Source organism: Felis catus, chromosome E2 (genome assembly GCF_018350175.1).
Source record: "Felis catus isolate Fca126 chromosome E2, F.catus_Fca126_mat1.0, whole genome shotgun sequence".
NCBI classification, from domain to species: Eukaryota; Metazoa; Chordata; class Mammalia; order Carnivora; family Felidae; genus Felis; species Felis catus.
This window is the reverse complement of record NC_058382.1, coordinates 43,411,350-43,436,624: the sequence shown is the minus strand read 5'-3', so window position 1 is coordinate 43,436,624 and position 25,275 is coordinate 43,411,350. Positions and strand designations below refer to the sequence as shown.

The 25,275-nt window shown below is 42.6% G+C and overlaps 1 protein-coding gene across 5 annotated transcripts in view; it reads right to left on the bottom strand.

Annotated features, from left to right (window-relative positions):
* Positions 1 to 25,275, bottom strand: part of DUS2 (dihydrouridine synthase 2) — a 49,694-nt gene that overhangs the window by 19,792 nt on the left and 4,627 nt on the right. For 3 of the 5 annotated variants that reach the window (XM_023246134.2, XM_023246130.2, XM_023246131.2), the window contains exons 2-6: positions 17,515 to 17,657; positions 5,625 to 5,670; positions 2,977 to 3,068; positions 1,903 to 1,946; positions 198 to 258 (exon numbers count right to left, since the gene is read on the bottom strand). In XM_023246134.2, the coding sequence (XP_023101902.1) occupies positions 198 to 258; positions 1,903 to 1,946; positions 2,977 to 3,068; positions 5,625 to 5,670; positions 17,515 to 17,640 (369 nt within the window). In that variant the 5' untranslated portion in view covers positions 17,641 to 17,657. Of the gene's footprint in view, positions 1 to 197; positions 259 to 1,902; positions 1,947 to 2,976; positions 3,069 to 5,624; positions 5,671 to 17,514; positions 17,658 to 21,417; positions 21,806 to 25,275 lie in introns of those variants that run through there. The other 2 variants (XM_023246132.2, XM_045046646.1) reach the window with 2 other exon arrangements.

The following is a 25,275-nucleotide window of genomic DNA, read 5'->3' as shown; positions in this document are numbered from 1 at the left end:
GATACAGTATTTCTAGCTAATCTAGTATGGCCCATATTCCAATTTTGCCAGTTGATCTAATAATATCCTTTTGAGCATTTTTCCCATCTACTACAGGATCTAGTCCAGAGTCAGGTACCATACTTAGCTGTAATGTCTTGTTAGTTGCCTTTACCCTGTACCTTGTACTTGTAAGGCATATAAACAAATCAGTTTACCTTGGTGGAATACTCTTTTGGGCAGCCCATGTTGACATCAATCCCAGCCACATCATTTTCCCTGGAAAAACATGAAATAGTAAAGGTAATAAATATTCAACTTAAGGAGAGAAGTTAGAGTCAAAGGCACAGGTCTGTGTTCATGAACCTCTTGCTGTGTGCCTCAGTAACAGAAGGTGAAAAAACTGGTCTCTGAAATGTACAACTGCCTTCCCTGAGCAGAGCTCAAGAGGAAGAGCATTTTGTGCTCAAACATCTACAAAGGGCTAGTTGTAGAGGACTTTGCTACTTGGGAATTTTACCAGATAATCCAAATACTGAGTGACAGCCACACTGAACCCAGTCCCCAGAGTTCCACTTCTGACTGGGGTAGTGAAAGCTATTTGTCAATGCAAAGAAGTGACATGAGTATAAGAGCCCCTTCCCAGAGCACTGGTTCTAGTAGAAGTTACAGGACTGTCTTTTGTTTGCTGGGCTGCACAGATGGCTTACTCCAAACAATTTTCTGATGTGGAAGGACCCTTAGCTCATCTTCCATTATGTATACAGTTAACAGTCTGTAGCTACTGCCTGTATTCCTTCTCACCATTATTGTAATTAATAACAACAGCTAACAGGGCGCCTGGGTGGCTCAGTTGGTTAAGTGTCTGACTCTTGTTGATCTTGGCTCAGGTCATGATTTCACAGTTCATGAGATCGACCCCTGCGTCAGGCTCTGTGCTGACAATGCAGAGCCTGCTTGAGATATTCTCTCTCTCTCTCTCTCTCTCTCTCTCTCTCTCTCTCTACCTCTCCCCAGTTCACTCTCTCTCTCTCTCTCTCTCTCTCTCTCAAAATAAATAAATAAACATGAAAAAATTTTTAAAAATACTAATAGCTAATACTAAATGCTATGTGCCACTTACTGCAAAGACATCTATATGCATTATTTAATTTACCCTCCCCTATAATGTTAGAGGTAGGTAGTACAACAGGTCTCTTTTTTTTTCCTAAGATTTTACATTTTATTTATTTATTTATTTATTTATTTATTTATTTAATGTTTTTGAGAGAGAGAGAGAGAGAGTGGGGGAGAGGCAGAGAGAGAGAGGGAGACAGAATCCGAAGCAGGCTTCAGGCTCTGAGCTATCAGCACAGAGCCTGATGCAGGGCTCAAACCCATGAACTGCGAGATCGTGAACTGAGCCAAAGTCGGACACTTAACCGACTGAACCACCCAGGCGTCCCTATAGGTCTCATTTCAAAGATAAGGAAACTAAGTCCTCAGTATGGTTAAGTAACTTACCTACGGTCACTCAGCAAGCAGCAACCCAGAATTCCAACCCAGGTCTGTCTGACTCCAAAGCCTATCTCCTTAACCACAGTACGCTCCCGCCTTCATTAATTTAGGCAGCAATGAGCCTTACCTACATTACATGAGACTTAAAACCTTAGGGCTCATAGTCTTAAGAATCCCTGGAAATCCATGAATAACCCCTAAAAAATAGTCATCCAAGCAGAGGTTATCTGGGATCTGGGCACAGTGGGTACATGTGAATCCCAGGCCCACCCTTGAATGCCACAAACAAAGAAAAAGAAAACAGACATTCTTCACCTGGAAAGAGAAGGTAGTGAGTTAAGAGTCAGGAAGGTGGTCACCTCCAAAGTCACCAGAAATAGTAAAGCTTCACAGGAGAGGCAAGGCAATCCCAAACGGAGAACTTACACAAGTCTGGCCACAGCAAGGGCTCGCTCTGCATCTGAAGTCCCCTGGGAACACAAGAGGCTGCATCAACCACCATCCCTGACACAGAAACACATGCACAAACACATCTGTGCATGCCATACGTGCGCATGCGTGCACACGCAGCCACAAATAGAATCTGCTGGCATTCTCTTAAACAGCCAGCCAGCCCACTGGACTGGGTCACTGTCGGAGGTAAAAATTGGACTTAAAAGGGCTTAAAAATGTCCTCAAAGCTGTGATTACTTTCAAACATATAAAAAAGTTAACAAAATTTTATAGTGAACATTCATATACTCACTACTTACATTCTACAATTAACATTTTGCTATATTTGCTTTATCATGTCTACCCATTATTCTTAGCATTTTTTAAAAAATTTAAACATCAGGGGCGCCTGGGTGGCGCAGTCGGTTAAGCGTCCGACTTCAGCCAGGTCACGATCTCGCGGTCCGTGAGTTCGAGCCCCGCGTCAGGCTCTGGGCTGATGGCTCAGAGCCTGGAGCCTGTTTCCGATTCTGTGTCTCCCTCTCTCTCTGCCCCTCCCCCGTTCATGCTCTGTCTCTCTCTGTCCCAAAAATAAATAAACGTTGAAAAAACAAATTTTTTTTTTTTTAAATTTAAACATCATTCAAAACCTATTTCTGAAAAGTCACCAAAAATGCCCAAAGTGAGAGAAGAGCACTAGGAGTCATTATAACCCTAACATACACAAACTACTCTTGAGGAAACCTAATTTTCTTTCTATGGGAAACATATACAGACTATACAAAAACAAAGAACATGAACTAAATAACCAATTGTAGGGGGTAAAAAGTTTAAGTCATGCCAAACAAATAATTCCTACAACTAAGGAAATTAAACTTGACACTGGAGGCATGTAACAGAGAACTATGGTCTGATTTCCTTAAATTGTCTCTACCAGTGTAATTGCTCATGAACAAATCTTTGAAAAACATTAAAGCAGAGTCTTAGGAAACCACAACTATGCAACAGAGCCCAGGCGTTTAAAGATGGGTGAGCCTTGGGAGGGCGCTCAGCCCTGGGATCTCATACCATCTGGAAGACAACCCTGCTCTGTTCTCTTTTGCAGGTGCGGAAGACTACTCGGTCATCAGGAGCAACAAAGTCCACTGTGCTCAGCACCTCTGCAAGAAAACACAAACACATGGGGCCACCCAATGAGGAAGCAAGTTCAACCTAGCCTATTCCTGGAAGAAAACACAGCAAAAGTATCACTTTGAAGGGGAAAAAGGGATACTGGAAGTACACACAATTCTTAAAAGAAATCAGTGTACACATGGAGGCTTCTGAGGTGCTGATGATGGTCCCTTCCCTGACTTAGGTGATGGTTAGTTACATGGTTGATTGCTTTACAGCTATTTGTTATACTGCATGCTTGTGTTTTATGCACTATCTTGGTGTAGTGTTTACATTTCACAATTTTTAAAACACTGGAAAAAAATGTACATACAAGAAACCTTGTCTATGTTTCAGATTTGGCCCATATTTTCCCAGCTGTCACTCTGAAGTTCAATAAAGTTGCCCTTGCTTTTTGTTTGTTTGTTTGTTTGTTTTTAATGTTTACTTTTTAGAGAAAGGGAGAGAGAGACAGAGTGCAAGTAGAGGAAGGGCAGAGAGAAAAAGGGGGTTGCACAGAATCCGAAGCAGGCTCCAGGCTCTAAGCTGTCAGTTAAGAGCCCAATGCAGGGCTCGAACTCCACAAACCGTGAGATCATGACCTGAGCCAAAGTCAGACACTTAACCGACTGAGCCACCTAGGCGCCCCTTTGTTGTTCTTACTTAATTATTTATCATGTGCTAAGTACTATGAGTGGAGATTTATTCAATTACAGTCAACTCTCATTATGTGGACTTATGTACTTGCAGATTTGCCGGCTTGCTAAAATGTATCTATAACCCCAAAATCAATATGTAGAACTACCAAAAAATATTCGGTCACCTGATGCATGTCTTCCCAGCTGAGATCAAACAAGGCAATACTCTACCTTCTTGCTTCAGCTGTCTTTCTGTAAATAAATGTCCTTATGGTGGTATATTTAATGCCACATTTATGTGCCTTTTGTTGCTCCCACCGTTTAAAATGGTCCCAAGCACAGTGCTGAAGTGCTATCTAGTGTTCCTAAGCACAAGAAGCATGTGAAGTGCCTTCTGGAGAAAATGCATATCAAACAACATTTCTTCTAACATGAAGTTGTATTGCTGCTGGCTGTGCGTTCAATGCTGGAGTAGAAACACACGTAAAACAAGGTTATGTATCGATCTGTTGGTGAAAATGTTGTGACCAGAGGCTCGCAGGAATCTAATCCTGTATTTGCCTTAAGAACAATGGTTCAGTATTTGCTAGTTTGGGTTTCAAAGCAACTTTATAGAACATAACTATTGCAAATAACAAGAATTTCATATGCTCCTTCAAAATAGAGCTCTACGGTAGGTACTACCATTATTAGCTTTCAAAGATGACTGCCACATGAAAGAGATCCAACGTAGCAGATGAGAGAATACGCCTACCTTGTGCATTTATTTTAAGAAATAAATGAGATCTTTAATACACGTCAAGCACTTCCACAAATGGAACCAGTTATTATCACCCCAGCACTAAACAGATTAGAAGGTTAAAAATGTAGGATAGAGGTGGTGACACGTTGGGAGCGGTAATTGAAAAGAATTCCCACAGTACAGGCTCATGACTGGCAGTAGGAAGACTGGGAGAAGAACCACAAAAACTCAGTGTGTTTATACTATAGCTTTATTATAACAGCAAAATACTGGAAACCCCTGTGAAAGCACGGATGAAATCAATTCTGATATAGTTATCTGTAGGTACTAACATGGGAAAATGTCCTAGCAAAAAAGTAAGAGGCAAAATATGCACAGCCTGATCCTAAGAAAGGGTGTAGATATAAACATGTTCTATTTTTATATACACGCTTTACTAAATGTATAAAAAATATACATTATTCCTCTCTGTGATTACTTCTTCAAATAGGAGATTATGGGGGATTTTCATTTTCTAGGTTATACAGGTCTATAATAATAAATTTTTCATAACAAAAAAACTATAAATCTAAAACAATTAAAGACAAAATTGAGTCATAACTTCTGGCAAACTGATATTAAGGTTTCACAAACGTGCGTACATTTCGAAAACCTCAAACAATACCACAGTTCTAATCAAAACAGAATCAGCCTCATCAATAAAGCACCAGCAAAACCACAATTTAGCACAACCACTTCTATCTGCAAAGTACTTACATGTACCTTATCTTATTTGATTCTCACTCCAACCCTATGATTTAAGTAAAGCAGGGATTTTGATTTCAATTTTACAGCTGAAGAAATGGAGGCAGAGAGGTCATATGACTTGCCCAAAGTCACACAGCTATCGGGTGGCAGAGCCAGGAACAATGCTGAAGCCATCCCAAGCTCAAGGCTTTTCTATGTCAATTTCTATGCCAGCAAGCCTGTGATGGAAGGTTATCTCAGCCTGTTCCACATCTGGCTCTTTGTCACAGTCTCTGGAGAGTAGTGACTCTTTTCAAGGGAGCACATGATCCACAAAATTACACAGCCAGACAAGGAGCACACTGGAAGGACACTGTCACCGCAGGCAAGGGCAGTGGTAGTGCTGCATGGCCCTGACCAGGCCACATGCACAATCCTGGGACCAGAACTGCACTCACCATTAACAACTCTCTTGCACTGAAGCATCTTGAGATCAATCAGCTCCTGCAGAGGAATCAGAGGGCATTTGTCAGTGCTGGTCATGTAGGTAATGGGTACAGGGGAGGGACCTTCATCACAAACCTAATGGGGGTCACTTGGCCTGTCACCCTACTACTAACAACAAATTATGGCTTTGGGGAAATGTAGTGCTGACCTCCTCACCTAAACATGGCAAGCAGGAGCCTGAGTGAGCTACCCTCAATCAGCTGCTCTTCCCAGGGCCCTTGGAGATGCTGGGGGCCTAGAAAGGGTGAGCCACTCAGGGAGCCAAAGACAAGACAACGGCCCAGATTATGGACACCTAGACACTCTCCTCACCTACTAATCTCAGCTCCAGTCGATCCCCTCAAAGAACCTCGCACCTCATCCTTATACAAACAGCAGACAATGAAGGGCTCCCAGGAAATATCCAAATGACAGAAGCAGGACCAGTGAATAAAAGTAGAGGGAGAAGATTTGAGTCTAAAACTCCTGTCCAACATGGGTCATACTGTGTGGAAACAAAAGGGGTGAGCTCTTTAGCTCTGGACATATTCAAACAGACTCAGGAAAGAAAGGACAAAGAGGTTTCTTCAAAATCAGTATCATGAAAATGAATGGCAAGCTCATGTCTCCTGAAGGATTGAGATTCTCTGCCTCTTGGTAGGAGACAACTGTTGTGCTTTGATCAGCGATCATTTCAACAAATGTGTAAAATAAATCACAAGAGCCAGGCACCTGTCACACTTCCCAGAAACTTATGCCCAGGGGTTCTGGGGGTTCAGAAAAATACAGGAAGGAACTCTGTCCCCTGGTCCTCCTCCCCATACTGACTACCCATGAGCCTCAGCAACTCTAGCCAGGTAGGCACAATAGCCTTTGCTCCCTCAGGGGAGCATGTAGGGCTAAAGTGGCCAAAGGGCACCTACAGCATCCGTGGGGCTCCCCCTAGCATACTCATCATCAAGGTTAGTACACACTGTTGGTGTTCCTGTGGCTCCCCACTCCATGTTGCAGTCAGGTCAACAAGTATCTAATGTCCACCAGGCCTGGCCAAACAAATCACCATTACCAAACAGTTATGGATAAACAGACACCATTTAAGCCCCAAGAATCAATGTGGTGTCTCAAGGGATGGACAGAGCCCAACCAGACCCCTATAGCCAGTGATCTCAGTTGCAGGAGCAAGCAAAAATGCAAGGGGACAAGTGGGCGGCACTGAGTGGCCTGTACTCATAAAAAGAAGTTCTGCAAGGGCGCCTGGGTGGCTCAGTCTGTTGAGTGTCCGACATTAGCTCAGGTTATGACCTCACGGTTTGTGAGTCTGAGCCCCGCATTGGGCTCTCTGCTGTCAACATGGAGCCCACCTTGGATCCTCTGATCATCTCTCTCTCTCTGCCCCTCCCCCACTCGTATTCTCTCTCTGTCTCTGTCTCTCTCTGTCTCTCTCTCAAAAAATAAATAAAACATTAAAAAGAAGCAGCAGCAGCAGCAGCTCTGCAGCCAGGCTGGGCTTTGGCTGGAGAGGAGCTGGGTAAAGCAAGGGTGGCCCGTGCTGGGGCCCCAGCCCTGCCAGCAATAACTTGTCCTCCCCAGGATTCCCAAACCACCCTCTGCCGAGTCCACCTTTACTACTTCTTCATATGCCAGTTATAGATACACCTGTCATATCTTTACCATTAGACTGTGAACCCCCCGAGGAGGATCCTGTGTCCACACAAGAGTAGGCTTTGAGGACCCAGGCCAGGTAGCCTGAGCCCCAAGAGGAGGAGTTAAGGCAAAATGGTCCTTGAGATGTCTTATTTTCTTTTCCGTCGCCCCACCATACCAAAAGAGCTTTTGGGGCCTGGGTACTGTCTCATTCATCTTCAAATCACCAACATCCAGCACATTGCAAGTTCTCGCTTAACATCTGCTGAAACCTCAAGACCTTACACAGACCTTACACAAGATCTTACACAAAACCTTTCTCAACTGCTTCAGTGGAGAAATTCATTTAAATTGTCACCAATAAAACCACAAGTGTGTCCGCTTCCTCACATACCCTCAACACCACTGTTCATTTTAGTTAGTTCTATGGGTATAAAATGGAACCTCATAGTTTTGTTTTGTTTTTCACTGTATTTCCTTAATTAGTGAAAACAAACATTGTTTTTCCAAGTGGGACAGTTTATCATCTGTGAATCTTTGTAGAAAACTGCCTTTTACATCTATACAAGTTGCAAGAAAAAGTCTATTCTTTGTCAAATTGGATATTGAGTTTTTCTGTCTCTATTATCACAAATACTTTTCCTATATCACTACCACTCCTCAATTTTTTTTTACCTACACCCCATTTTTTTTCTATTTTTAATTGACATAGTTGACATCATTTTTTTTTTTTAAGATTTTATTTTTTAGTAATCTCTACACCCAACATGGGGCTTGAACTCACAACCCTGAGATCACCAGTTGTATGTTCTCCCTGCTCAACCAGCCAGGCACCTCAGCTGACATATAATATTACTTCCAGGTCTATAACATAGTGATTCAACAATTCTATATGTTATGAAATGCTCACTACAAGAAGTGTAGTTAGTATGTGTCACTACACAAAGTTATTACAATATTATTAACTCTCTTCCCTATGCTGTACTTCTCTTTTTGTTTTTTCCTTTTAGGGAACTATGCTATACTTTTCAACCCTGTAACTTTATAACAAGAAGTCTGTACCTCTTAATCCCCTTCACCTATTTCACACATCCCCCCTACCTCCTCTCCTCTGGCAACTACCAGTTTGTTCTCTGTATTTATGAGTTTGTTTCTCTTTTCTCTGTTGCTTTTTGTTTATTTGCTTTGTTTTTTAGAGTCCACACGCAGTGAGATCACACAGTATTTTTCTTTCTCTGTCTGACTTATTTCACTTAGTATAATACTCTCTAGCTCCATCCATGTCGTCACAAACCTCAATCTCTATCAGACATAACATTCTATTTTTATAGAAGAGACCACCCTAACTTTGCCATGAACAGTGCCTTCTTATTGCTAAATATATCTCTATCGTATGGTTAAGAATATAATTTTAATTGTTTTTTCTTTTTAAAACTAATTTAGCTTTTTAATTTATCTGAAAATTAAGGCCATTTATAAGTCACTTTTTCCTCACATGGCTATCCAATGTTCTGAACATTTAATTTAATTTGATTTAATTTAATTTAATTTATTTTTAATTTTAATTTTTTTTAATTTTTTTTTAACATTTATTTATTTTTGAGACAGAGAGGGACAGAGCATGAACAGGGGAGGGGCAGAGAGGGAGGGAGAGACACAGAATCTGAAACAGGCTCCAGGCTCTGAGCTGTCAGCACAGAGCCCGATGCAGGGCTCAAACTCACGGACCGTGAGATCATGACCTGAGCCGAAGTCGGACGCTTAACCGACCGAGCCACCCAGGCGCCCCAATTTTAATTTTTTTAAAGTAGGCTTCACACCCAACATGGGGTTTGAACTCACAACACTGAGATCAGGAGTCAAGAGCTCTTCCAATTGAGCTAGCCAGAAGCCCCACAACACTTAATTTAAAAAAAAAAATTTTTTTAACATTTATTTATTATTGAGAGACAGAGAAGAGACAGAGCATGAGCCTGGGAGGGGTAGAGAGAGAAGGAGACACAGAATCCGAAGCAGGCTCCAGGCTCTGAGCTATTAGCACAGAGTCCGACATGGGGCTTGAACTCACAAACCGCAAGATCATGACCTGAGCTGAAGTTGGACACTTAACTGACTGAGCCACCCAGGTACCTGATCACAACATTTATTTTTAAAATGCCTTATCAGGTGGGAATGCAAGCTGGTGCAGCCACAATGGAAAACAGTATGGAGGTTCCTCAAAAAACTAAAAATAGAACTACCCTACAACCCAGCAATTGCACTACTAGGCATTTATCCAAGGGATACAGGAGTGCTGTTTCGAAGGGACACATGCACCCCAATGTTTATAACAGCACTATCCACAATAGCCAAAGTATGGAAAGAGCCCAAATGTCCATCGATGGATGAATGGATAAAGAAGATGTGGTGTATATACATACAATGGAGTATTACTCGACAATCAAAAAGAATGAAATCTTGCCATTTGCAACTACGTGGATGGAACTGGAGTGTATTATGCTAAGTGAAATCAGTCAGTCAGAGAAAGACAAAAATCATATGACTTCACTCACATGAGGACTTTAAGAGACAAAACAGATGAACATAAGGGAAGGGAAACAAAAATAATATAAAAACAGGCAGGGGCCAAACATAAGTGACTCAAATATGGAGAACAAACTGAGGGTTATGGGAGGGGTTGTGGGAGGGGAGATGGGCTAAATGCGAAAGGGGCACTAAGGAATCTACTCCTGAAATCATTGTTGCACTATATGCTAACTAATTTGGATATAAATTTAAAAAAATAAAAAATTAAATTTAAAAAAAAGTTAGCATACTAAAAAAATAAAAATAAAATAAAATAAAATGCCTTATCAGGGGCATCTGAGAGGCTCAGTCAGTTAAGCACCTGACTCTTGATTTTGGCTCAGGTCATGATCTCACAGTTCGTGAGATTGAGCCCCACGTCAGGCTCCATGCTGACAGCAGGGAACCTGCTTGAAAATTTCTCTTTCTCTCTCTCTCTTGCCCCCACCCCTGTTCACACATACTCTCTCTCTCAAAATAAATGAAATGAAATGAAATGAGATGAAATGAAATGAAATGAAATGTAATAAAATAAAATAAAATAAAATAAAATAAAATAAAATAAAATAAAATAAAATAAAATAAAATAAAATAAAATAAAATAAAATAAAATAAAATGCCCTATCATTCATGTATGGGCTTATTCTTCTTTGTCTGTCACATGTTATGCTCCTGTGTCTAAAATATGCTCTGCACCTTCATCTCCTCCATTCTACTGGGCTTGCTTTCTGTCTGAGCTGGTCATAAAGTTTATCACCAGTGTGTCTCTTGGGGCACCTGGGTGGCTCAGTCAATTGAATGTCCATCTTGATCTTGGCTCAGGTTGTGATCCCATGGTTCCTGGGATCATGCCCAAAGTCAGGCTCTGTGCTGATGGTGTGGAGACTGCTTGGGACTCTCTCTCTCCTTCTCTTTCTGCACCTCCCCTAATCAGATGCATGCACACGAGCTCTCACTCTCTATCTCTCTCTCAAAATAAATAATAAACTTAAAAAAAATCCAAATGTCAATCAATTGATGAATGGATAACCGAATTGTGGTGGACACATACAATCATTAGTCAGCCACTAAAAGGAATGAAGCACTGACACATGCAATGACATGGATGAACCTTAAGAACATTATGCTACAGGAAAGAAACCAGGCATAAAAGACCACATATGGTATGATTCCATCTATATGAAATGTTTAAAACAGGCAAATCCATAGACACAGAAAGTAGAATAGTTTCCAGAGATTGGGAGAGACGGAAACTGGGGAGGGATTGCTAATGGATAAGAGATTTCTTTCTTTTTTTTGGTTAAGGTTTCTTTTTGGTGTGATGAAAATGTTCAACAATTGATTGTAGTGATGGATGCACAATTCTGTACATATACATATCTGCATACAACCATATCTCAATAAAGATGTTAAAAAATGCTTAGAGGAACAAAGTTGGGTCAACTGACAAAATTAGAACATGGAAGGTAGATTTTAAAAAAGTATTGTATCAATGTTAAACTTGCTGAAGATGATGCCTATGTCATAACAGTACAGAAAAAAAGACTTTATTTTTAGAAAAAATATATACATTATATATAATATATATACATTAGACACAGCACAATTTATAAAACAAATCAAGCAAAAATGTTGACCATAGGTCAATCTGGGCAAAAGGTATATGATGCTGTCTATTCCTGCAACTTTCCTATAATTTTCCCTTTTTTTTTAATTTTTTTAAAAAATATTTTCTATTTTTGAGAGAGAGAGACAAGCGCGAGTCAGGGAGGGGCAGAAAGAGAGGGAGACACAGAATCTGAAGCAGGCTCCAGGCTCTGAGCTGTCAGTACAGAGCCCAACATGGGGCTCAAACCCACAAACCGTGAGATCATGACCTGAGCTGAAGTTGGACGATTAACTGACTGAGCCACTCAGGAGTCCCTAATTTTTTCCCTTTTTAAAAATTTTATTTTTTAAATCCTTTTTATTTTTTTTTAAGTTTATTTATTTACTTTGAGAGAGAGAGAGAGAGAGAGAGAGAGAGAGAGAGAGAGAAAGCAAGTGGGGGAGGGGCAGGGACAGGGGGAGAGAGAGAATCCCAAGCAGGCTCCTGACACCTGTTTTAAGTTTTAAAAAAGTATCTATTCTGGGCAGAGGACTTGAATGAAAATTTCTCCATGGGTTCCTGGGTGGCTCAGTCAATTAAGCAACAGACTCTTGGTTTTGGCTCAGGTCATGATCTCACCATTTATGAGTTCGAGCCCACGTCAGGCTCTGCACTACTGGTCTGGAGCCTGCTTAAGATTCTCTCTCTCTCTCTCTCTCTCTCTCTCTCTCTCTCTCTCTCTCTCATGTATCAAAACAAATAAACTTAGAAAGAAAAATTTCTCCAAAGGTGATACACCAATGACCAACAAGCACATGAAAACATACTCCACATCACTCATCATCAGACAAATACAAATTAACACCACAATGAACTATCACTTTTCACCCATTAGGATGGCTACTATTTAAAATAAAAATAAAAATAAAAAAGAAGAAGAAGAAAGAAAAGAAAAGAAAAGAAAAGAAAAGAAAAGAAAAGAAAAGAAAAGAAAAGAGACCAAAGGGGCCCAAGGGATAGCTCAGTTGGTTAAGTATCTGACTCTTGATTTCGGCTCACGTCATGATCTCACCATTTGTGAGATCGAGCCCCCCATCAGGCTCTGCGCTGACATTGTGGAGCCTGCTTGGGATCCTCTCTCTCTCCTTCTCTCTCACCCCTCCCCTGTGCACGCTCTCTCTCTCTCTCTCCCAAAATAATAAATAAACTTTAAAAAATAAAAACATAAAAGTAAAAATAAATTTTAAAAAAAGAAAAGAACAAATGTTAGCAAGGATGGGCAGAAATTGTGCACTGTTGGTGGAACTGCAAGATGGTGCCACTGCTAGGGAAAACAGTACAGAGTTTCCTCAAAAAATTAAAAATAGAACTACCACCTGATCTAGCAATCCCACTTCTGGCTATATATATCCCAGAATTGAAAGCAAGATCTCAAAGATTTGCATACCTACGTTCACAGCAGCACTATTCAAAATAACCAAGAGGCGGAAGCATCCAAATGCCCATCAACAAAATGTGGCATATACATACAATGGGATATTATTCAACCTAAAAATAGAAGGAAATCCTGTCACATCCTACAACATGGATGAACCTTGAGGAAGTTATCCTAAGTGAAGTAAGCCAGTCACAAAAAGACAAAAATCGCATGCTTCTACTTACAGGAGGTAGCTAAAGTAGTCAAATTCATAGAAACAGAAAACAGAATAGTGGTTACCAGGAGCTGGAGAGATGAGGTAAGGGGGATTCGTTTTATGGGTATAGAGTTTCAGTTGTGCAAGATGAAAAGGTTCTAGAGATCTGTTTCACAACTTAACCCTACTGAACTGCACACTCAAAAAAATGGTTAAGATGATAAATTTAGGGGCGCCTGGGTGGCGCAGTTGGTTAAGCGTCCGACTTCAGCCAGGTCACGATCTCGCGGTCCGTGAGTTCGAGCCCCGCGTCAGGCTCTGGGCTGATGGCTCAGAGCCTGGAGCCTGTTTCCGATTCTGTGTCTCCCTCTCTCTCTGCCCCTCCCCCGTTCATGCTCTGTCTCTCTCTGTCCCAAAAATAAATAAACGTTGAAAAAATAAATAAATAAATAAATAAATAAATAAATAAATAAATAAATAAATAAACGTTGAAAAAAAATTTAAAAGATGATAAATTTAATGTTATGTTTTTTTTAACACAATAAAAAAAAATTTTTAAGTACCCATTCTGGCCATCGGGGCCTCTTAAGAACACTGCCTCGTCCCTTAATCTTGCTTATTAAAAGTTTTAAATCTAACAGGTAGGTGTCCTCTCACAGTCTGGGCAACTAGAGACCCCTTGTTTTTATAAAAAGGAATAGATACAGGTCATTTGAGGAACTCCTAGAAAACCCCTATCAATGTGGCAGACCTTAGCAGGGATTCAGACTACTCCTCCCTTGACTTTGGCTAAGCTAGTTCATCCTTTCTTCACCTCCAGCTGCTGAAGGCTCTGAAGGGCTTTTAAGGAGGTGCCTGCATGCCTGGTATGCCCTAGATCCTATACTCTGGTTCTGTGAAGTGGGTGGGGTGGTTTAACTAATCCACAGATGGGCCACCTCATGTGAACCCAGGAAGATCATCCTGCAGAGAAATGCCAGCCTGCACAGACAGCCTGCAGAGAAATGCCAGATCCACCAGGGGGCACCAGGCACCATACTACGCCACACCACGCCACATCCAGTACTCAGCCTAGTCCCTAGCCACCTACCCATGCCAAGCAAGGGTCTCTGGCCAGCTTGCTTCTGCACTCCATAGGGTATAGGCCTGGATGGAAGGCCTAGATGTCCTCTTCCAGAGGCCTCTCTGTTTGTTCATAAGCCATATTGACTCTCCCAGAGTAAGCATCTATCAACATGCCAAGGGGGCATCACAACCAACAAAACAAGTTAAGTTCTCTGGGATTTGGTCTTTCGATACCTGTTCCTCAGGCTCTGAGACCACGAGTCCTCACAATCCCTCACAGTCCATGAGTCCTCACAGTCCTTCCTTCCTCCCAATCCCTTTCTAAATCCAAGAGGTTTTTCTGGAGGGCAGGAGGGTGCAGGCCAGGACAGGCTATACCTAACCCATGGCTGACCACTTGGGGGCCTGAGTGTGGGCTCAAAGGATGAGTGACAAGATTAATAATGCTCAGTGCACTACCACATTTCCCTGGGACTGGCCCCGGGACACAGGTTCCTCCCTGCCCTAGGCACATTCTAGCAGCCTGCCCTCAGCACATTCTGGCAGCCTGGAAGGCTTATGGATGCCCAGCTCTCATTTCTTGGACCTCCTTGCCTTTATTTCAACAAACTACTTAGAAGTCGGGTCCTAAGCGTGTGATCCTGAACACGGGAACCTCCTTTTCTGACTCCCATATTTGGACAACACATACTCCCTCCCTCCCATTTCACCTTGCTAGCACCCTAGATGGCTCTGCCCCTGCTGTGCTATAGACACTGGCATGCCAATCCCCAGCCATGGGCATCCCCCTGCCAAGCTTTGCAGATCTCCTTCCCATAAAGTTAAAAATCAGTATGACTATACACACCTAGCTGCTAGGCAAACACCCAGACCATTCTCCACAGGAACAAGACCAAAATGCCCTCACTTTCTTTCCTCAGTCCCCACCCCGCTCCCGCCACCATCACTGCCAAGATGTGGGACTGGCTTCCCACATCTTGTAAAACAAGTCTCTCAGGAAAAAACCCTTGGCTTTCCTGCCTTCTACGGTCCTACCACTCTTCTCCTTGACCTATCTTGGAGCTAAGCACCACCACCTCATCTAGAACCTATCCCTCCAAGACCAGGCCCTACCTATTCCCCACTGATCTGCCGAATCTTCAGGTCCCTCCTCACTGCTAAGTGCTTCCTCTTATGTTGCAAACATGCAAGTCACCTAAACACAATTCCCTTCAGGGGTGCCTGGGTGGATCAGGAGTTAAGCGTCCCATTCTTGATTTGGGCTCAGGTCATAATCAAGCCCCATGTGGGGCTTGACGTGGGGTCCCACACTGGGCATGGAGCCTGCTTAAGATTTTCTCTCTCCCCCCCCCAAAAAAAAACAGGGCAGGGGGTGCGCCTGGGTGGCTCAGTTGGTTAAGCGTCAGACTTTGGCTCAGGTCATGATCTTGTGGTCTGTGTGTTCAAGCCCCGTGTCGGGCTCTGTGCTGACAGCTCAGAGCCTGGAGCCTGCTTCAGAATCTGTGTCTCCCTCTCTCACTGTCCCTCCCCCCATTCATTCTCAATCTCTCTCTCTCTCTCTCAAAAATAAACATTAAAAAAAAAAAAAGATTTTCTCTCTCCCTCTGCCCCTCCCCCACTTGCATGCTAGCTCGCGCTCTCTCAAAAAGAAACAAAAAACAAAAAATACCCAATTCCCTTCATCCAGCTTCCTTTGCCTCCACTACCTACATGTACTCTTTTCCTCCCCTCACCTCCTGAATTCCTAAGGGGTAGTGAGCAGCTCTGCTTCTACTTCCCCATTTGCTGCTCACTCCACAATCCATTGCCCTGTCAGATGTATCTCGGTGCACTTTGGATTTTCAAATCAAACACATTTTTGGTCTTTTTGCAATTGGACTTCTATGCATCATCTGTCACACCTGACAAACTTGACTTTTGCCTTCCCTGACACACATTCTTCTTAATTTGCCTATTTCTCTCACTCTTTTACTTTACTTTCTTTTCTTTTGTTTAAATTTTAAGTAGGTTCCATGCCCAACATGGGGCTCGAACTCACAACCCTAAGATCAAGAGTTATATGCTGTACTGACTGAGCCAGCCAGGCTCCCCGCTCTTACTTTTCTATCATAAATTACTAGCCCGTCCCACCCACACACAACATCCAATACATTAGGGTGTACTCTTTCCAAATCCCCTCTTAAGCCCTTCCTTCTCTCTATACCAGTGGCTTTCTTTTCAATGAAAATTTTTTTTATTTTGAGATAATTAGAGGCTCACATGCAGTTGTAAGAGTGTGAGCTCCTATGTACTGTTTGCCCAACTTCCCCAATGGTAATATCTTACAAAAGTACAGTATAATGTCACAACCAGCATACTGACATTGATACAGTTAAGACACAGAACAGCTCCATCCCCACCGGGATTCCTTGTGTTGCCCTTTTGTAGCCACAGTCCCCATCCCACCACCAGGGGGACAAAAATATCAGAAGCATTTGAGCAGCTTCTTCTTCAACTTCTCACACATACTAGGGGGACATATCAGGACTGGGGCCTGGAGGGAAGCTCTCCAGATAATTCTGTTAGATATCCAGCTGAGAAACACTGCTCACACCTCCACACTATCCAATATCAGCTACTCCTACAATGCTGTTTTTCCTAGAAAATGCTTTTTATTTATTTTTTAAAATGTACGTATTTTGAGAGAGAGAGAAAGAGAGAGTGCACATAAGTGGGGGAGGGGCAGAGAGAGGGGAAGAGAAAGAGAGAGAGGGGGAGAGACAGAGAATCCCAAGCAGGCTCAGCACGGAGCCTGATGTGAGGCTCAAACCCACAAACTGGGAGATTTTGACCTGACTCCAAAAATAGGAGTCAGACACTTAACTGACTGAGCCACCCAGGCGACCCTAGAAAATACTTTTTAAACCTTGGTCTGAAGTCATAGTATTCTCCAGAGCAGCCAGGACATACACAACCTACCAGTTACTGCCACCAGAAAACCCTACAGCTCCCAAAACCAACCCCATACAGCTTCCTTCTCTTCCTAACCTTGAGTTCATTCATTCATGCACTGAATGTATATTAATTCCTACAGGGGCCAGGGCTGTGACCTGACACAACACTCATCTATCCACCTGGCCCAAGCGTTCCACAATGCCCCCTTGCTGCCCAGGCTCCTGGCCCTCAACAGGGCTTAGAGAACTCCTAAGTGTCATACATGTTTATCTCCCACTGCCTTCAGCAAGCACCTGTGATGTGAGTACCCATTCTGCCTCCCACCACCTCCTGATTACTCCTACCTACAGAGAAGGAGGCTGCACTGGTGAGGAAAAAAAAAAAAAAAAAAGAAAAAAAAAAAGCCCTCCAGGAAAATCAGGAGCCCCTTACCTCACAGTACACAATATCTGCTCCATAGTCCAGGGCCAGCAGCCGCATTGGGAGAGTGCCTACCCGAACCATAGGGGCTAAGATGAGTTTGTTGTGGTAGCACAGTGACAGGCTGTGTTCAATCATTCCTCCTCTGATACTGCCTGCAGAAAGGCAAAACAAGAGTCAGAAATCCAAACAAAGAAATATCTTCTGGGGCGTGTGGGTGGCTCAGTCTGTTAAGCATCCTACCTACTCTTGATTTTGGTTCAGGTCATGATCTCTTGGTTCATGAGCTTGGGCCCAGCGTTGGGCTCTGTGCTGACAGTGAGGAGCCTGCTTGGGGTCTCTCTCTCTCCCTCCCTCTCTCTCTCTCAAAAATAAATAGACATTAAAAAAAAAAAAAAGGGAAAAAAAAATCTCTTCTGTTACCCAGGGTAGGCTTTTCCTCTTCTTTCCAACACACAGGACTTTGTTTTCCTTTTCTCTGATCACAAAAATAATGCTTCCTTATTTATTCATCTAAAGAATATTCATTGGGGCGCCTGGGTGGCTCAATCGGTTAAGCCTCTGACTTCAGCTCAGGTCACGATCTCATGGTTCATGAGTTTGAGCCCCACATTGGGTTCTGTAGCACAGGGCCTGCTTCAAATCCTGTCTCCCTCTCTCTGCCCCTCCCCCATTCACTCTCTCTCTCAAAAATAAAAATAAACATTTAAAAAAATAATAAATAAATAAATAAATAAATAAATAAATAAATAAAATTTATTAAGTGCCTAGTCTTGCCAGTCACTGTCCTAGTCTGATACATCAGAGAATGAAACACAAAAATTGCTGCTCTGGTAGAGCTTTCAATCTAGCAGGGGAACAAAGGCAGAAAACAATGCATAACAAACTATATAGTATGTTGGAAAAGTGGTAATGCTACAGATTAAAAAAGCAGGGAGAAAGGAAATTGAAAACACTGGGGATGTGACTGACACATAATGCTGTATCAGTTCAAGGTGTACAACAAAGTGATTTGATATACATATATACTACAAAATGATTACCACAATAAGTTACGTCCATCACCTCACACACTAATAATTTTTTTCTTGTGATGAGAACTTTTAACATCTACTCTTAACAACTTTCAAATACACAAAATTATCAACTATAGTCGCTATGTTATACATTACACCCCTAGAACGTATTTATCCTCTCACTGGAAGTTCATACCTTTTGACCACATTTACCCATTTACCCCACACCCCCAGCAGGAAAAATGTAAATAATTGGTATATCAATGGTATATTTTATATGAAAATACTTACATTAAAATATGAAAATATTTATATTAAAATATAAAATTTTAAATAGGTAAACCAGGGCACCTGGGTGGCTCAGTTGGTTTAGCGCCCAACTCTTGATTTCAGCTCAGGTCATGTTCTCATGGTTCATGAGATGAAGCCCCAAGTCGGGCTCTGTGCTGACTGCACAGAGTGTGCTTGGGATTTTGTCTCTCCCTGTCTCTCTACTCCTACCCCACTTATGCTCTTGCTCTTGCTCTCTCTCTCTCTCTCTCTCTCTCTCTCTCTTAAAATAAATAAATAAATAAATAAACAAACAAACCAAAAAAAGCTCAAAATAAAATAAATTGGGAAAACAAGATAGACTTCAATGGGAAGATAACATTTGAGCTAAGATATGAGTTAGCCAAGTTGATATCTAGTAGAAGAATACACAGAAGAAACAGCCAGTGCAAAGGCCCTCGGGCAGGAGCTTGCCTGGTATGTTAGAAGAACATCAAGGAGACCAACATGGTTGGGACACAGAGAGAAGAGAAACTAATGTTTCTCATTACACGATGTTTCTCAGATACACGATGTCACAGCAGTAAACGGGTAGGGTCAGATCCCATATGGCCTTTGTTAGCTCTTCATGAAATAGAAGTCAGCAAAGGGTTTCAAGTAGAGGAGTAGCATGACTGAACATGTTTTCTCATGATCACGGTGATTGCTATAAAAAGAGCAGTCTGCTAGGGGCCAGAGTAAACACAGGGAGACCAGGTACAAGGCTCTTTAGTAACCAACACAAGAGATGAGATAATGGTCGCTCAGGCCAGGTGGTGAGAAGTGGTCATATGCCAAAAATACTTTGAAGGTAGAGCCAAGAGGAATAAAAAGAAGAAAATCAAAATCCCATATCCCAGAGAGAACTGTTCATATTAATTTATTTATTTATTCTAAGCAAATATGGACCCCTCCAAAAAGTCATAAAGCTGGCTAATCAATGCTGTGTTCTGCTCCATTACTATTACTGTCTCCATTTTCTTTTTACTATTCAGCCCATTCTGGTTGGCCCCCACCTCCACTGTTCTATCAAAACTGCTCTAATTAAAGTCACCAATTATCTGGAAGTTGAGCAATCAACCAGACACTTACTTATGACATGGTTGAAACTCCCCTCTTCCTTGATCTCTCTCCTCCCTGGGCTTCTCTGACCCCACACTTGCCTGGTTTTTCTCCCACCAGTCTGCCCTGCTTTTCAGTCTTCTTTGCTGGTTTCACTTCCTCTACTTACCTGTTGAGGTTCTTCCTTAGTCTTGAGTCCTCTTTCCTTCTAATTCCACACATCCTCCCTTGAAAGTTTATTTACTCCCATGGCTTAAAATGTTGATAAAATGCTGGTGATCTCATACCAACTGCTCAAAACACGTCCCTACCCGGCTATCTTAAGGGCATCTCATACCAAACATGCACAAAACAAGATCTTGATCTGCCCTCCTAAGCCACCTCCTCTGTCTTCATTAATTCATTCAACAGAAATTTATCGAGCCCCTCTGATATGCCAAGCACTGGCTGGCACTAGAAATAAAATGATGAGGAGAAGGAGGTACAGTAGAAGAGAGGGTTATAGAAAGGGAACTTAGAAATACGTGTGAAATTATAATCATGTACAGTGCTATGTGAAGGACATGAGGATTTAGGAATTTGTGTCAGAAGGAAAGGGATGGATGGGGGTTGAGGAAGGCTTCCCTTAAGAAATAGTTTCTGATTCGAGATCTCAAGGGAAAGAATTAATCAGGCCAATACATGGAGAGAAAATGTTTCCCATTTCAGCAATTAGCGCCTCCATTTACCCAATTACTCATCATTAATCCACATTCTCCACAATCTGTCACTAACTCCTGTGAAACAACCTTCAAAATATAACTCTAATCCATCTGCTTTGCTCCAGTGCTATCCATCTCCAGTGCTACCACTGTGCACAAAGCCAGCCTCCTAATGGGTCTCCCAAATCTAATCTTACCCCCTCCTATCCTCTTTGATACTGCGTGGCATTTGAAAAAGGCAACTCTGATAATACCACTCCCCTGTTTATACCCTTCAATGGCTTCCCACTAAGTTTAGGATAACTCCCAAACCCTTCTGCTGGCCCAAGAAGCCCTGCATGACCTGTCCCTGCCCACGTCTCCAGCTCACCTTGAGCCTTTCTCCCACTCACTCTCCTTGCTCTGGCCACACTGACCTTTGGAAGTCTCCCACACCAAGACCTCTGCTGCCCTGGGGCCCATGTACTCGCAGTCCTCTGTCTGGAACATTCTCCCCGACTCAATCACACACACTCTCACTAAGATCCTCTTGACTTTGAATGTCCCCTTTTTGGAGACATTTCCCTACCAGACAACCGTACTTCATGTCCCTGGTCACATGCTCTCATAACACTTTGTGCTTCCAGATAGCTCAGTAACAATCCATGTGTTCACACTTATTTGTGTGGTCTCTTCTTTAACCCTTAGCTGGTCCTCTAGATCACCAGCACAACAAGTTCCATAAAGACAGGAGCGTGGCTGTCTAGTTTACTGCCAGGCTTTAGCACAGAGCCCAGCACTTGCCCCTTAGCAGCTGCTTTGTAAGGAAGGTGTGAATGAACACTCACCTCTCTGGTGGCTGAGGACACCCTCCTGCAGCGTGGTTGACCCAGGAACTCCCTCTGGCGCCAGGCCAGCAGTGCCTGACAGGGCCTGCCTCCACGAAGGCTCCTCTCAGAGAAGCTAGGCAGCCCTACCCTTTCCCAGCTACTGGCACAACCATTCACCCGGCCCTGAGATCACACCCAGATCACCATTTTAGCACAAACAGAAACAATCTCTCTACCATTCTTTCAAGGAAGGGCTGGTCTTCTCTATGACAGTTTTGATTGCCTTCTCAGACTATAACCTTAACTTCAGTCGCATGGATACAAAATTCCATTAGTTATAATGCCTTCAGATTGAAGATAACAGTATTCAGGAAAAGCAATGAGTGGAAAAAACTTTACCAGTCCCATCCATGTAAATTTTCCTGTAGACTACGACCTTGCTTAAAAAGCAATTTCTTTAAAATACAAATTTAGATTTAAAATGACAGTCAAGGGGCGCCTGGGTGGCGCAGTCGGTTAAGCGTCCGACTTCAGCCAGGTCACGATCTCGCGGTCCGGGAGTTCGAGCCCCGCGTCAGGCTCTGGGCTGATGGCTCAGAGCCTGGAGCCTGTTTCCGATTCTGTGTCTCCCTCTCTCTCTCTGCCCCTCCCCCGTTCATGCTCTGTCTCTCTCTGTCCTATAAATAAATAAACGTTGAAAAAAAAAAAATTAAAAAAAAAAAATAAATAAAATAAAATAAAATGACAGTCAATTAGGATTAAATATTTAGAGAATTATCCTATTTCCCACTCAAACCTGTGTAGATAAGAAAAAAATTGAAGCAATCTATTATATTTGTAAGACAAAGAGGTGATATAGCATATCACCATTAAGATTCTGATCTCTGGAATCAGACAGACCTGCAGTGGAATCCCAACTATGCCCCAGGCAGATGAATTAACCTAGTAGAGGCTCAGCCTCTCTCTCTAGAATGAATTAAGCTAGTAGAGGCTCAGCTTCTCTCTTTAGAATGAGGCTCCAGCAGAATCTATGTCAGGTGAGACGCTGTGAAGAGTCAATTCTAGGACACACAATAGTTCTCAACACAGAGTAAGGGTTAAATGTTTTGTTTTTTATGTTTATTCATTTTTGAAAGACAGAGAGAGACAGAGCAGAAGCAGGGGTGGGGCTGAGAGAGAGTGGGACACAGAATCTGAATGAAGCAGGCTCCAGGCTCCAAGCTGTCAGCACAGAGCCTGACACAGGGCTCGATCTCACGAACTTTGAGATCATGACCTGAGCCGAAGTCAGATGCTCAACCGACTGAGCCACCCAGGTGCCCCTGTAAGGGTTAAATGTTAACTGCTCTCATTATCGGGCTTTTTACACTTGCAACACATTCTATGATTACATCAACAAACATCTACCAGTTCTTTTAGGATCAAGGCACTGTGTGGGATGTTGAAGGTAAAGAAATGGAAAGAACTAAGCTCTTGACTTCAAGGAGCTTCTCGGTTCTGCCACTGCCACCTATCAAGTGAATGATGGCAACAGCCTGCAAACCAGTCTCTGCTTCCAGGCTCATTATGTTCAATTTATGTTCTTTCCAGCAGTCAGAGGAGTCTTTCAAAACACAAATCAGGACAAGATATTCCATTCTCCAAATGGAATTCTTGCCCTTAGAATTAAGTTGCAGCTCCTTAATATTGCAAACAAGTCCTCCCCCTGCCTTCCTCGGAAGCACTATCTTTCATCGCTTGCCTCCTGCCCTCTTACCTCCCCCATGCTAAGCTTCAGCTATTCTCAAGTATTTCTAGTTCCCAAATTGGCCTGCTCTCTCTCTCTGAACAAGTTGCCCCTACATAGAACACACATTCCTATTCCCCCACCTGGCTGACTTCCAGTAGCCTTTCAGAACCTCAGTACAGATGTCACCTGCTCCAGAAAGCCTTCCCTGACACTTACCTTCCAGAGTAAGGGCACCTCCTCTTAGCTCATGTCTTTCTTAGCATTAAGTACAGTCTTGTAATTCCAAGAGCAACTAACTATCAATCTGCCTCCCACATCACAAGGTGAAGGCAAGCACTGCACCTTGCTCATCACCAGGTCCTGTCACAGAGCACACAGTCTGGCATAATGTAGGTGTTTAGAGTTTGTTGTAAAAAGAAGTTAACAAGTCAAGCGGCAACGAGAATTTATGGTTCATGCTTCAGCCACAGAAGAGCTCTATCAAAGACAAATGTGCTCTATCACAGAGCATTTAAAGTGCCTCATCACAACCCCTATCAAAATAACACCAGCATTCTTCACAGGGCTAGAACAAACACTCCCAAAATTTGTATGGAACCAGAAAAGACCCCGAATAGCCAAAGCAATCTTGAAAACCAAAGCTGGAGGCATCACAGTCCCAGACTTCAAGCTGCATTACAAAGCTGTAATCATCAAGACAATATGGTACTGGCACAAGAACAGACACTCAGATCAATGGAACAGAATAAAGAACCCAGATATGGACCCACAAACATATGGCCAACTAATCTTTGATAAAGCAGGAAAGAGCATCCAATGAAATAAAGACAGTCTCTTCAGCAAGTGGTGTTGGGAAAACTGGACAGCAACATGAAGAAAAATGAACCTGGACCACTTTCTTACACCATACACAAAAATAAACTCAAAATGGATGAAAAATCTAAATGTAAGACAGAAAGCCATCAAAATCTTAGAGGAGAGGGGCACCTGAGTGGCTCAGTTAAGCATCTGACTTCAGCTCAGGTCATGATCTCGCAGTTTGTGAGTTCGAGCCCCGTGTCAAGCTCTGTGCTGACAGCTCAGAGCCTGGAGCCTGTTTCAGATTCTGTGTCTCCCTCTCTCTGACCCTCCCCCACTCATGCGCGCGCGCTCTCTCTCTCTCTCTCTCTCTCTCTCTCTCTCTCTCTCTCTCTCAAATATAAATAAACATTTAAAAAAATTTTTTTTAATCTTAGAGGAGAAAGCAGGCAAAAACCTCTTTGACCTTGGCCACAGTAACTTCTTACTCAACACGTCTCTGGAGGCAAGGGAAACAAAAGCAAAAATGAACTTTGGGACCTCATCAAGATAAAAAGCTTCTGCACAGCAAAGGAAACAATCAGAAAAACTAAAAGGTAACCGATGGAATGGGAGAAGATGTTTGCAAATGACATATCAAATAACATACCAGCTAAAGGGTTAGTATCCAAAATCCATAAAGAACTTATCAAACTCCACACCCAAGAAACAAATAACCCAGTGAAGAAATGGGAAAAAGACATGAATAGACACTTATCCAAAGAAGACATCCAGATGGCCAATCGACACATGAAAAGATGTTCAACATCACTCATCACAGGGAAATACAAATCAAATCACAATGAGATACCACCTCACACCTGTCAGAATGGCTAACACTAACAACTGAGGCAACAACAGATGGGGGTGAGGATGCAGAGAAAGAGGATCTCTTTTGCACTGCTGGTGGGAATGCAAACTGGTGCAGCCACTCTGGAAACAGTATGGAGGTTCCTCAAAAATTTAAAAATAAAACTACCCTATGATCCAGCAATTGGGCTACTAGGTATTTATCCAAGAGACACAGGTATGCTGTTTCGAAGGGGAACATGCACCCCAGTGTTTATAGCAGCGCTACTGACAATAGCCAAAGTATGGAAACAGCCCAAATGTCCATCGATGGATGAATGGACAAAGAAGATGTGGTAGGAGCGCCTGGGTGGCTCAGTCGGTTAAGCGTCCGACTTCGACTCAGGTCATGATCTCGCGGTCTGTGAGTTCAAGCCCCACATTGGGCTCTGTGCTGACAGCTCAGAGCCTGGATCCTGCTTCAGATTCTGTGTCTCCCTCTTTCTCTCTCCTCCCCTGCT